We start from the raw sequence: 13,088 nt of genomic DNA, 5'->3' as shown, positions 1-13,088 counted from the left end.
TGGCAGCCGTACCTTGAGCGGCTGGGGTAATATAATTTAGAGGATGTCAATCCTCTACCTCATTAGCAAGTATATTGAGCTCTCTCTCCCATAGCCAATGACTCACATCTTTATTAATGAAGGGATGGCAATGAGAGGGGCTCCTCTCACTATTATTCTTATGTATTCAGTAGCCAACTTTTGCTTCTTGTCCCCACAACGTTAGGCTTCTCTGCACTGGAGGTCTTTTTCCAAAGGAGAAAGGCTTTCCACAAGAGCCCTAACAATGACTCCATTGAAATGGAAACAGACACTGCCAAGAGTTCAGGCCGGAGTGCTCCTCTCCCTCAGTCATCAGGCAAACATGGGGTTCCTGCACAGTGTGGGGAGATGGGACCCGACTGGTAAGGACACAGGGCTGCAACGACACGAGACCCTGAGGAGGACTATGTCCACGATGTGTGGGTTTTTCTAAGCACGCTCATGGTTGTGATTAAAGTCAAAGGAAAATTAAAACAACTCGGTTGAGGCAGGACAGCTAATGGTCAGGTCCACTGGTAAGGAAGGTGTGAGTCATCCTCTCAGGCCAAGCCTTATGACCAGCGGAGGCGCTGTCTCAGGCAAAAGGAAAAGAAATGGAGAGTGTATGGGGTGCAGGCTGGCTCGGTCAGTGGATCACAACACTCTTGATCTCGGGGTTCTAAGTTCGAGCCCCATGTTGGGTGTAGAGATTACTTAAAATGTAAAATTAAAAGAAAGAAATTGCTAGTGTAGAAGATGCTATAAATACCAGCGACAGGCCTGTGACCTGCTGAGGAGCTAGGATATAGTGTCAACCCATGCCTTAACGACATTCCCCCTCTTCAGGGGAAAACAAACAAACGAACAACAAATTATCCTTTTAAATGCATTGCCAAATCAAACTTTACTAACAGGAATTTATAACATTAAAGTTTCAATGGTATTTCATAGCCTCCAGAAGACAATTTTTTAGCTAACTTGTGCTCGGAGGCATCAACAATTTCCGGTAGCATTCCAGGATGGCCAACTGGTTATGCTTTCTCAATGATCACTGCGGTAATAGGATTAGAAGACTTGGGAGTCTTCATCTTTGTTGAGAAACTCCTCATATTCTATTTTTTCTAGTAAATTCCCAAGGCGACTTACTAAGTCTTGCCTTTTAAATCTGAAAATAGAGAAACAAGTCATTAACCAAAGGATATCCAAAGGATCTATGATGCAGGAGGCTCTGTAGAAATGCAAAAAGAAGATCAATTTAAAAGAGAACAGAAAACACATCTGCAAGGCAAGGGACAATCCAGCAAATTCAGAGGGCCAGTTCAGGGTCAAGGTCCACCTCAAACTCGGGTGTGAACAGAAGGCTCTTCAAGCTTGGAAGAAGGAGAGACTCAAATACTATCAATCTAAATAACTGGAGACAACGTGAACTGTGAGTGAGGACCAGGGTTTGAGAAACGCCAGGCAGGCCCGACCCCACCCCTCACCCAGCAGCGCACTGGCCCCACCGGGAAACATACTGCACAGTTCCTCCCACACTCACCTTGCCGCTTCCTTCATGGCGTACACAACAAAATTTTTCTGCACTTCTGGAGGTCCTTCCACCCCTTCAAGCAATTTGGAGATTCTTTCATATTCTGGGGATATGTAGAGAAAAAAAACCTTCAACATCTCTAAAGTACAAAGAGGAGGTAGAAGTCAGTCTTGGAGTCTCAGCCATCATTCAAGGGCTAGAACGTTACAGAGAACCTGTGCTTTCCATGCTTACATTCAGACATCCGGACACAGCCACCAGTGGAATCTGGTACACAGTAACCACTTAAGAAATACAAGAGAACAGGACAAAAAGGTGTATGGGGACATTTCAGTCAAAATAAAGAGGAGCCATTCTAATTGTGAAAATCCAATTCTGGCAAAGGATGAGCCTCAAGAGGTTGGTTGAATCTAGTCTGAATCATAGAATGGGAGACTTCCTGTGGTTTCATGGACAGAAGTGCTTATTCTACTTACTTCCTCCAAGCTGTCGAATTTCCATCTTTAATTGCTCTTTGATTTCCGTATTGATTTTCACCGGAATGGGCAGTTGATCTGGCATATCTCCAGACACAGACGTTGCTGTGACCTTGAGGTCATCTGCAGAGAGACAGCTGGCGATGATTCTTCCCACCAGGGCATGACCACCAGCTTTGTGAATCAGCCCACCCTTGCTGACGCTGGTCAAGTCCTGAGACAAACAATCCAACTTACCGTGTGGAATACCGTCTCCTGCCATATTCATAAGCTCGGGAGGAACAGATGTTGACCAGAAGCCAGCAGGTGGGGATAGACCACCTTCCCTTCCCTCCCCGTGGGTAATGTGAACGACAGGTGCACCCGGAAACCTAACTGACCGAGGAGCTGCAATGACGTGCATTTCAGCGACCCCCCCCACACACATCCATGTGCTCCACAGTCTCTAAAATTTTCATTTCATAGCAGGTGAATATACCAGATAATTGTATCAGACCTGAAATTCTGACCTCAGGAATGATAATACAGCAAGGCAGCTCTTCTATTCCTGACACTACATATACCCTCAGAGATAGACGTGGACAGTGTAACCAATTAGCAAACATTCACAGAGCCCTGGCACTCGTGACTTCATGTTCCCTGGATGCACTCTACGAAGTGGCAAGCTGAAGGTGTCACTTGATGTCAGGATGCCTGATATTGGCACTCCATCACCAGAAATCCCAGTCAGCAAATGGATCTTTGTCATCTGGGTTTTGTCTCAAAATGAATATTGGCACTCCCAGTTGGACACGTCTACTTCATTCACTCATCCTCTGTGCCAAGCATCAAGCCAACAGTGGGGATCAGCCATGAACCAGACAGAAGAAACCCTCTCCTTTTGGAATGTATAACCTCTGTGGATGTCAGCAGGTAAATGTGCAATGAACTAAGGTGATAACAGGGTTTGAATTCATGTGAGGAAGGAAGGAAGCAGGGTTGTGAGTGAGAGCAGGAGGGAAGCCTCCATGACGGTGTGGTCAGGCAGGGCCCTCTGAGGAGGTGACCCCTGGGCAGAGCCGGGAGCAGGAGACAGAGGCGGCCTGTGCACACGCAGAGGAGGAGTTCTAGCTGCCGGGAGGACAGGGCAGGATCCCTAGGAGGGGACGAGCCGGGGCCATGGAGCACAGTTCAGAGGGAGAGAGAACAAGAAGGTCACAGAGAGGACACATGATGGCAGGAGAAGATGGCACGGCCAGGTCATTCAGGGCATGGAGACCAGTGTCGGGAGCTCAGACTCTGTTCTGAGCACTCAGGGGAGTTGATGACCATATGCATGTAATGGTCTGATTTCTGTGTGGCCACAGTCACTCTCAGTTCACGGGAACCCATGAGCTGTATGGGGTCAAGTGGAAAAGCAGGATGCGAGCTCAGAAGCCAGGCGAGCAGCTTGCTCAATCCCGAGGCGGTGTGCGATGAGGGACAGTGTAATGGTGGGACTCTGGAATGATGACGGTGTTAGGGGGAGAGAAGGAAGGACAGAGAGGAGAATGAGGGTGTATCTTTCTATGAAGAAACCAGTAGAGTCAAGTGGTGGGGAAGCCAGCAATGTTTCCATGAAGGACAGAGTGACCACCTGGTCCAGCGTGGCTGAGAAATTAAGGCAGCGTCACCAAAAGCCAGTGACCTTGATGGGAACTGCTCCCGTGGCGTGGAGGAGCCAGAGGCCAGGCTACCCTGGCTCAGGTCACGGAGGGGAGGGGAGGCCTGGCATTCTCACCGTCTTCCATGGACACGGCTGAGCCCCCGGTGTGGGATGGTCCCTCTCCTTCCTCCTCCACTGACAGCAGCCGCATGCTCAGCCTTTTCTTAATCGGAGATGGAGTGATGGATTTCCCAGGACTTTTCACTTGGCTTTTGGGCCCAACAGCAGACTCCTCTCCTTTCTCACTCATCGCTTCCTGAGGAGCAACAAGAAACATGTCCCATTAATGAGAAAACTGCAACCCTTCCGAAACAGTATGGCAGTTTCTCAGAAAGTGAAACTAGAACTACGTCATGAACCAGCATTTGCAGTACTAGGTATTTACCCAAAGGGATACATGACCTCAAGGGAGAAGGGCTTCCCGCCTGGCACCCTCCATGGTACCCGCCTGCAGAAGTGCAGAGAGAGCCCTTCTCCCTCTCACAGCTGCTCTGCAGTCTCTTAATTGTTAAAAGTGGAGTCTGGGCACCGTGGGGAAGAGCTGGCAAATGGACGTTCTTCACACTAAGATCCAAATCTCATAAGAATATTGCCTTTTTAAGAGAAGATGTCAGGCTATGGGCATAGTGATTGTGAAAAGTGGTCGTTGCCGGCTGGTACAATTTCTGCTATTTCCAAATGCATCTTGTCTTTGCTCTATTACTTGCCATGGTGAACACAATTTGCATAGGTTGCTTTCAATCACAGGAGCAGAAACCTCTCCTGTGTTTAGCTAAAATGATACAAGAAACCAACAGCTAAGTGGACATTAGCATCAAATGAGCTGAATCCTGTATGAATAATATGACCAAACGTTGGCTCCCTTCCCCAGGTTCTCTTCTGCTTCTTAGAAGCCACTTCATCCCAGTTCTGGCTCCTCCTCATGATTGCAAAGTGGCTGCCAGGCTCCTCAGTTACGTGCTACTCAAGTCCTGTGTAGCAGGAGAATGCAGTTACATCCTTCCCTAGCGCTCCCAGAAGACGTCCTAAGGTTTGCAGGGTGGAATCCTTTTGTGCACATGTCCACCTCCAGCAATCATTTTGCTCTCCGGGGCACCATTCAGAATGTGCCAGTTTGGTGGGCTCAGCCCCCAGATAGCAAATGCATAGATTGAAAGATACCACCCTCAATAGGCTTGATCATGGCCTCACACAGAGTCCTGCATTCAGTCATCAGAATATCATTTCTTCTCGAGCAGGCAAACACTGGCAACCCTGCCAATAAACCCCAATCCTTAATTTCATGCACACCATGTTCTCTAAAGAAAATGAAATCAAAGAAGTACTTCTTAGCAACACAACAAAAGGTCCTTCAAAACTGTACAACATACTCTAAATCAATACTTATTAGTGAACTCTAGGAGAACATCACATGACCGATTCTGTGCGACACACGTGGAATGACAAACAGAGAGGAAAACTTACAGCTTTACGTTTTGTTAGAGAAGAAACATTGCTGCAAATGAATGAGGTCTGTCCATGGAGGAAGGTGTGAAAAGACTACAATAGATCCCAGGAAAGTAGAGTGAGCGCTATGCTGTGTTCTGACACTTGTGTCTCCCACAACCATGCCTTGAAATCCAACCCCCCAGGGGAGCTGGTATTAGGAGATATTAGGGTCCCTTGGCAGGTGCCGAGGTCCAAACGGTGGCCCACTCCCGAATCGGATCAGTGCTACAGAAAGGGGGCTGCAGAGAGAGCCCGAGCCCTCGCACCACTGAGGGCAGAGCAACGGTGCCTGGCTTGAAAAAGGCCGCAGACCTTCCCTAGATCACCCTGGTGCCGGCAGCCTGGTCCTGGTATCCCGGCCTCCACAGCCCTGGGCCACACATTTCTGTCCCTGTCATCTTCCCAGTTTCTGGCATGTTGCTATGGCAGCCTGCACAGACTGAGACGGCTCCTTGGCACGATTATTGACGACAATACAGCCTCAGATAAAAAATACTAGCCACCAAGCAGGAGAGCGAGCCCTGCATCCAGAGAAGAGCTCTGTGACAGACAGCGGGAACACCCAGACTGACTTTATAGCAAATTTGGAAACAGATGAAATAGACTCTTTTCTAGAACAATGAAACATTCCAAAACTCACCAAGAAGAAACAGAAAATCTGAAGGCTCCTGTATGGGGTACGACGTTTAGCACCAAATGACGAGCCTTTCAATCCTGAAGGCTTTCCTGACGAGTCCTTCAAACATTCACGAGGCAAATAAGACCAGACTTACACAAACTCTTTTGGAACAGAGGAGAAAGGGTGTGAGTTCCCTGCTCATTTTATGAGGCCAAGATAAACATGTTACCAACATCTACCAAAAACACTGCAAGAAAGAAAACGAAAGAACAATATCTCTCTCCTGAATATAGACACACAACACAATTGGTTAGCAAGTGAAATTAAACAGGACATAAAAATCCAAAGGTCATGTGTCTTGCTGGAAGGAAGACTGGGTTCACCCTGGAAAATTCATCAGTGAAATGCGCTACATAAACAGCAAAAACCAGAAAAAAGACACAGGGCCGCTTTCATAAACGGGTTGACGTTGGATACCTATTCACGGTAAAAATCATCAGCAACTCAGGTGAAAGGCAACTTCTTGAACCTAAGAAAAGATACCTCTCCCGCCCCAAAAATGTACACAAGTGCCGTATTTAATGGTGACAGAAGACAAGGCTGTCCGTTGTGTTTTCAAGAACATACCGGAGGAGAAGTGAGGTTGTAATTGTTCATAGTTGACATGTTTTTGTACATAGAATATCCAAAAGGAATTAAAATCCTGAGAATTAATAAGTGTACAAGCGTCAAGCTACTGGATAAACAGCAAGAATCAAAAACACGTGTATTTCTGTGTAATAACAAACCAGTTAGAAAAAGATATTTCGAATACCATTAGAGCAGTGTCAAGAACATCAAGGGGCACCTGGCTGGTTCAGTCAGTGGACGGTGGGACTGTCGATCTTGGGGTTGTATGTTCGAGCCCCACATTGGGTATAGAGATTAATTAAAAATAAAAAATCTTAAAAAAAAAGAAACCCATAGGATAAACCTAGCAACAGGTGTGCTGAGCACGACACGTGAAATATAATCCTCATGGACAGAAATGAAAGGCCTCAGTAAATGGAGAGAAATACATACCATGTGGATTGGAACACTCATTACGTCATTATTGTCATTTCTTCCCAGAAAAAGTATCGCATCATATTTAACATATAAGTAAATATTTATTTAAAATTTAAATGAACCCATCCTGTTACTTTTCGGGGAAGTACAAGAGCGGACAGTAAACAGTATGTGGATATCAAAGGGCCTAGAACAGCTGAGACCACGTTTAAGCAAAAGCAGCAGGTTGGAAGGCATGCACTGCCAGACAGCAGACGTACCGCGACGGAGGGGCAGTGACAGCTCTGTGGTGTTGGAGCAACAGTGGGCGGATACTCCAGTGCCACAGGACAGAGTCGAGACATACATCTGGAATCAGCAGGTGCTATATGGCTGACACGGGGACCTGCAAGCCTTTGTGGTCCTTTCAGTAAGTCCACCTGCTCCCTACGGGGAACTGCACCTCTGCTCTGATCCCCTTCCCATCCATACAATTTGATCTCCGGTGAACAGGAGTTCTAGAAGGAAACTTGGGATATCACCTTCGTGGCTTTAGAGTAGGCAAAGCTTTTGAAAACAATGAAAGCCCTGACCATGAAGAATAGAATGATTAGACTTAATTAAACCGAGAACTTCTTTTCATCAGAAAGACACTTCTATTATGAAAGTGACATACAGGGCATCTGAGTGGCTAAACTGGTTAATGTTTGCTTTCGGCTCAGGTCATGGTCCCAGGATCCCGGCATGGAGCCCAGCATTTGGCTCTCTACTCACTGGGGAGGCTGCTTCTCCATCTGCCTCTCTCTCCTGCTCGTGCTCTCTGTCGCTCTCTCTCTCTCTCACGTGTGCCTGGATTCTACCTCTAATAAATAAATGAAAATTAAAAACAGAGAGAGAGACATGGGGCACCTGTATGGCCCAATTGGTTAAGCATCTGACTTTTGATTTCAGCTCAGGTTATGATCTCAGGGTGGTGAGATCAAGCCCCATATTGGGCTCACACTGGGCTGGAAGCCTAATGGAGATTCCCTCTGTCCCCCTACCACTCCTCCTCCCCCACTCGTGTGTCCACACTCTCTCTCTTTTAGAAAAAAAAGAGTGTGACCAAAAAAAAAAAAGATCAGCAAAAGACACACAAAATTATATATTTAAATATGTGTAAGAATGAATATATGTTGAACTACAAATCAATTTTAAAAATACAAATATCTCAATAACATGTGGGTAAAAGTCCTGGAAAGGCTCTTCATAAAAGACATATATGAATGGCCAATAAACCACATTATTCAGTACAAAATTCATATTTAGTCATAATGAAAGATCCCTGCACACCCACCAGGGTGACTGAGATTAAAGACTCCTTATATAGCAAGTGTTCGTGAATATAGAATGCAACCAACTCTCACACATTGTCAGCACCAGATTCCCACCTTGATGACCAAGGTCACACATAAAAGGTTAGAAATAGAACCCCTGCAAGACTGACATACAGAAATCAAGGAAAATGACTCCACCCCAGGCTGAGCATCCAAGTAAGAACAGGCCACCCCACAGTGCATTAGAGCAGCCAACTACGACCTCACCACAAAGGCTGAGACAGAACACACTAGGGACAATCCACCCCTTGAGGCAGAGCCAGAGCCCCCAAAATGCTCCCCAGCCACAGCTGAGTCAGCAGCCAGGAAAGAGTAGCCCCCCCTACATCAGGGAGGGGAAGTGCCCAAGGAACCCTCCTCACCCAGGGCTGAGAGAGCTCTCAAGGCACAATCCCCCTGCTGGCAGAGATGGACCCTGAGGAAGAGTCTCAGCTCCCCAGACCTCAGAGGGAGCTTCCAGAAAGAGCCCAAACGCCCAGTGCTGAGAAGGCGCCCACGGTGAAGTTCTCCCCCTGCCCCTCGGCTCACACAGAGCCCCCCCTGGGAGAGTTTCCCTCTCGTCTTGAAGCATCGGAGGAACAGCACCCCCATTGGAAGGGACGGAGCACCCATGAAAGTCTCCACGGGACTAAAAGTCCCCACCAGGGACCAGCAGAACAGCACGAAAGCCCAGCCCCAGCATGGCTGAGACAGAGGACCCAAGGCAAAGTGCGCCCTCGTGCCGAGCTAACCCCCAAGGAGAGTGTCTCACAGGCTGAGGCAGAAGCCCGCAGGGAGAGGAATCCCACGGCTGAGGCGATGCACCCGAGGAAACATCCCCCTCACAAAGCTTAAAATGAGAGCCAGGAAACACCCCCTGTGCCTCCACACCCCCCACTGAAACCGCGAATCCCTGCTACGCCCCAGACCTCCTCCGCCCCGCTTAGGACTAAGATAGCACCCAAAGATGCGTCCCTGAACCAGCCGGGAGAGAATTACACAAAGAACATCCCTCACGGAACTCAGAGACACCACCAAGGACAGATTCCTCTCCAACATGGCAGAGATAAGCCGCCCCGAAAATGCCTCGCCCTGTGCTGAGATCAGAACCCAACCACGTGTCTCCACAGACCGAGGAAGATTCCCCAGGAAGACACCGCAGCCAAGGGAGAGGCACCTGCAGGGCACAGAGAGAGTCCCCAGGGAGAAGAATCTGCACTCGCAGGGTTGAAATCCTGACCTTGTTCCCGGAGCCTGGAAGCAACTCACACAGTGGCAGTCAATTTGTGGCGCCTCTCAGGTAGAACGTTCTGGAAATGTTCCCCTGGGAGTTGCTGGATATACGCCCCCTAGGGGGTCTGGGGGGTGTGCACAGGGAAGTGTCTGACCAGAAGGCTCATCTATTATTACTGTCCCCGGTGAGGTAGGTGTAAGGGCCGCTGCAGGCCATGTTGTGATGCTGGCCACACTGTCCTGCAGCAGCCTGACCCCCCGAGAAGCTGTGCGAGGTAAGGAGGCTGGTGCTGGAGAAGCCTAATGCCCCCCCCCACCCCACTCCACTGTGCCAGCTGCCCAGAACCAGGAAGCTAGCTTTCCCCCCGGCACTTCTCCGGTGCCCCCTACAGGCAGAACTCGGTCACACACGCCACATGAAAATACTTTTTTTTTTTCGTTTCAAATTGTAAGTTTATTTCATTCAGGATTACACTTCTTTGTACAACTGAGCACTCAAGGCTCTCTACATAGGAGATGATTAATAAATATTAGAGTAATGAATTTATATATATAAAATACATGAACTTTAGGAAACAGGGAACTACTTAAAAAAAAAAAACACCTTATTTGTGGAGCACCTGAGTGGCCCAGTGGGTTAAGCATCCAACTCTTAATTTCAGCTCAGGTCATGATCTCAAGGTTGTGAGATCAAGCCACTCTTAAGATTTCTAGGAACCAGAATATTTTTTACATATCAGCGAAAGGTTTCGGTTTGAAGCTGAGAGTGGATCAATCAAATACTGGATTACTGTGTTAACAGAAGTAGAGGCGGATTATTTGATCATCATAATCCTGAGGAAAAATTAATCGCATTTGGTAAAAATTTCTCTACAGAAATCTGCTTTATAGGTTATTCTTGGGGGAGAAACATATGAAGTATTACTTGCACATAAAATGAAAGCAAGACAGGATTGCTCACCGTAATCTGATTTGCCTGTGTTCTCATTGCCTGTGTGCTAGAGTGGATTTTCACAGGCCCTTCCTCCACCAATGCAGAAGTTCCTCCTCTTGCAAGCTACATTTTAAATAAGTTTTATATCCACTGCATCTGACTGTAAATTATTTATATTGCTTTCCTTTTTGTTCTGGAAAGTATCTAGCATATGCAGTACCCGCATATTGTGAAAACTACCTGTAAACCAGGCCTCCTAGACTGCTTCTCTAGCCAACTGGTTCCTTGACATGCACATGAGGACGTGGGTGTAGATTCAGAGAATGTTATTGGTTCTTAATTTTGTGTAACAAATTATGCAAATTCAGTGGCTTCAAAAGTTCCCCCAGGCTGAGAGTTAAGATGGCAGGGGAGTAGGGGTCCCCTTTTTAGCTGGTCTTCTGAGTTGAGCTGGATAGGTACCAGACCATGCTTAACACCCACAGAATCAACGTGAGATGCAGGAAGATACATCTGGATCTCTATAAACAAACATCACCAGCGCTGAGTATTGAGGTACGAATCGGGGAGCTGTGAAGCCACGCACAGATATCGGAAGATAAACAGAAGGGGGAGGGAGCCCCTGCATTCAGGCGCCGGGAAGCGGTAGCCACCTGCACTGGGGAGCGGGCCGGACTCATGGACCGGCACCCGTGAGAGAGCAGACTGAGACCGTGAGCCGGGGAACGTGCGCAAGCAGTCTGAAAACTGGAGTTCCGGAGCGCATGGGCATGGCTGGCAGCTGGCGGTATTAGAAACACAAAGGACAGAGACGAGCCGGCCCTGGAAGTGAGGGACTGGACGCCAGCTGTGGGGCACACATCCCGGGATGCTGCAGGGTTGAGCAGCACCAACAAAATAAGAGTTAAAGTGGCCAGAACATCAGTGGAGAACGGTCCGTGATCCCTCTGTTCTGAGACAGAAGCTGGGATTCGGCTACTGCTGCTCTGACTCTTAGAAGAGGCACAGAAAACCGCCAGGGAAAGCCGCCAGAGAACAAAAGCCTGGAAATACCAGCTCACAGTGTGCCCATCCCCATCCCCCCTCGTAGGGGACGCGGAGACCCTACCCAAACAGGGTTGCCTGAGTACTGGCGTGGCAGGCCCCTCCCCCAGAAGGCAGGCTGAAAAATCAAGAAGCCCACATCCCTAAGGTCCCTATAAAAAAAGTGCGCACTGCCTGGGTCCTGGTCAATAATTTGGGCTCTGAGCAACCCGTAACCTCTCCTCATCAGAATGACGAGAAGGAGAAATCCCCACCCCCAGCAAAGAAAAGACAATGAGTCTGGGGCCTCTGCCACAGAACTAATGGATATGGATATAACCATATTGTCAGAAATGGAGTTCAGAGTAACAATGGTCAAGATGATGTGTAGGCTTGAAAAAACTATTAATGACAATATAGAATCTCTAAGGGCAGAAATGAGAGTGAATCTGGCAGAAATTAAAAATGCTATGAATCAAATGCAGTCAAAACTAGATGCTCTGACGGCCAGGGTGAATGAGGCAGAAGAACAAATCAGCAAATTGGAGGAGGGGTTAGTAGAAGAGAAAGCTAAGACAGAAACTTGGCTCAAAAAAATCCAATCTCAAGATTGTAGGTTACGGGAGATTACTGACTCAATGAAACGTTCCAATGTCGGAATCATCAGCATCCCCGAGGGGGTGGAGAAAAACAGAGGTCTTGAAGAGATATTTGAACAGATTATAGCTGAAAACTTCCCTAATCTAGCAAAGGAAACAAACATTCGTGTCCAAGAGGCAGAGAGGACCCCTCCCAAGCTCAACCACGACAAACCTATGCCATGTCACATCATAGTGCAAGTCGCAAATATTAGATCCAAGGATACAATATTGAAAGCGGCCAGGACAAAGAAATTCCTCACGTACCAAGGGAAAGGTATCAGAATTATGTCAGACCTGTCTACACAGACCTGGAATAAGAGAAAGGGTTGGGGGGGCATTTTTAAAGCTCTTTCAGAGAAAAACATGCAGCCAAGGATCCTTTATGCAGCAAGGCTGTCATTCAGAATTCATGCAGAGATAAAGACCTTCCAGGAACGCCAGTCACTGACCAACTTCGTAACCACAAAACCAGACCTCCAGGAGATATTAAGGGTGGTTCTATAAGAGTAAAAAGGCCCCAAGAGTGATACAGAACAGAAAGTCACAATCTATAGAAACAAAGACTTTACTGGCAACATGGCATCATTAAAATCATATCTTCAGAAGATATGAACAGTCACTTTTCCAATGAAGACATACAAATGGCTAACAGACACATGAAAAAATGTTCAAAATCATTAGCCATCAGGGAAATTCACATCAAAACCACACTAAGATACCACCTTACGCCAGTTAGAATGGCAAAAATTGACAAGGCAAGAAACAACAATTGTTGGAGAGGATGTGGAGAAAGGGGATCTCTCCTACATTGTTGGTGGGAATGCAAGTTGGTACAGCCACTCTGGAAAACAGTGTGGAGGTCCCTTAAAAAGTTAAAAATTGGGCTACCCTATGACCCAGCCATTGCACTACTGGGTATTTACCCCAAAGATACAGACGTAGTGAAGAGAAGGGTCATACACACCCCAATGTTCATAGCAGCATTGTCCACAATAGCCAAAGCGTGGAAGGAACCGAGATGCCTTTCAACAGATGACTAGATTAAGAAGTTGTGGTTCATATATATAATGGAATATTA

At 47.3% G+C, this 13,088-nt stretch overlaps 1 protein-coding gene across 1 annotated transcript; it reads right to left on the bottom strand.

The window, feature by feature from the left end:
- Window positions 1–891: 891 nt before the first annotated feature.
- Window positions 892–10,572, bottom strand: LOC148106832 (cancer/testis antigen family 45 member A8-like). The gene is made up of 6 exons (XM_087859716.1): window positions 10,567–10,572; window positions 9,141–9,356; window positions 3,767–3,947; window positions 2,008–2,130; window positions 1,541–1,634; window positions 892–1,165 (listed from the first exon to the last, which is right to left on the bottom strand). Exons 1-6 carry the CDS (start codon window positions 10,570–10,572, stop codon window positions 1,066–1,068), a joined length of 720 nt encoding a protein of 239 aa, XP_087715842.1. The 3' UTR covers window positions 892–1,065.
- Window positions 10,573–13,088: the final 2,516 nt, after the last annotated feature.

This window comes from Ursus americanus, chromosome X (genome assembly GCF_024610735.1).
Source record: "Ursus americanus isolate L20-20 chromosome X, mUrsAme1.1.p, whole genome shotgun sequence".
In the NCBI taxonomy this organism is placed as follows: Eukaryota; Metazoa; Chordata; class Mammalia; order Carnivora; family Ursidae; genus Ursus; species Ursus americanus.
This window is presented reverse-complemented; position numbering and strand designations above follow the sequence as displayed.

Bases quoted from the DNA above. Each gene is read 5' to 3' on its own strand.
- LOC148106832 (XM_087859716.1), bottom strand. The intron at 1,635-2,007 runs GTAAGTAGAATA...ACATATCCCCAG, and splicing joins AATTCGACAGCTTGGAGGAA to AATATGAAAGAATCTCCAAA. The intron at 1,166-1,540 runs GTGAGTGTGGGA...CTCTATTTTCAG, and splicing joins GCCATGAAGGAAGCGGCAAG to ATTTAAAAGGCAAGACTTAG.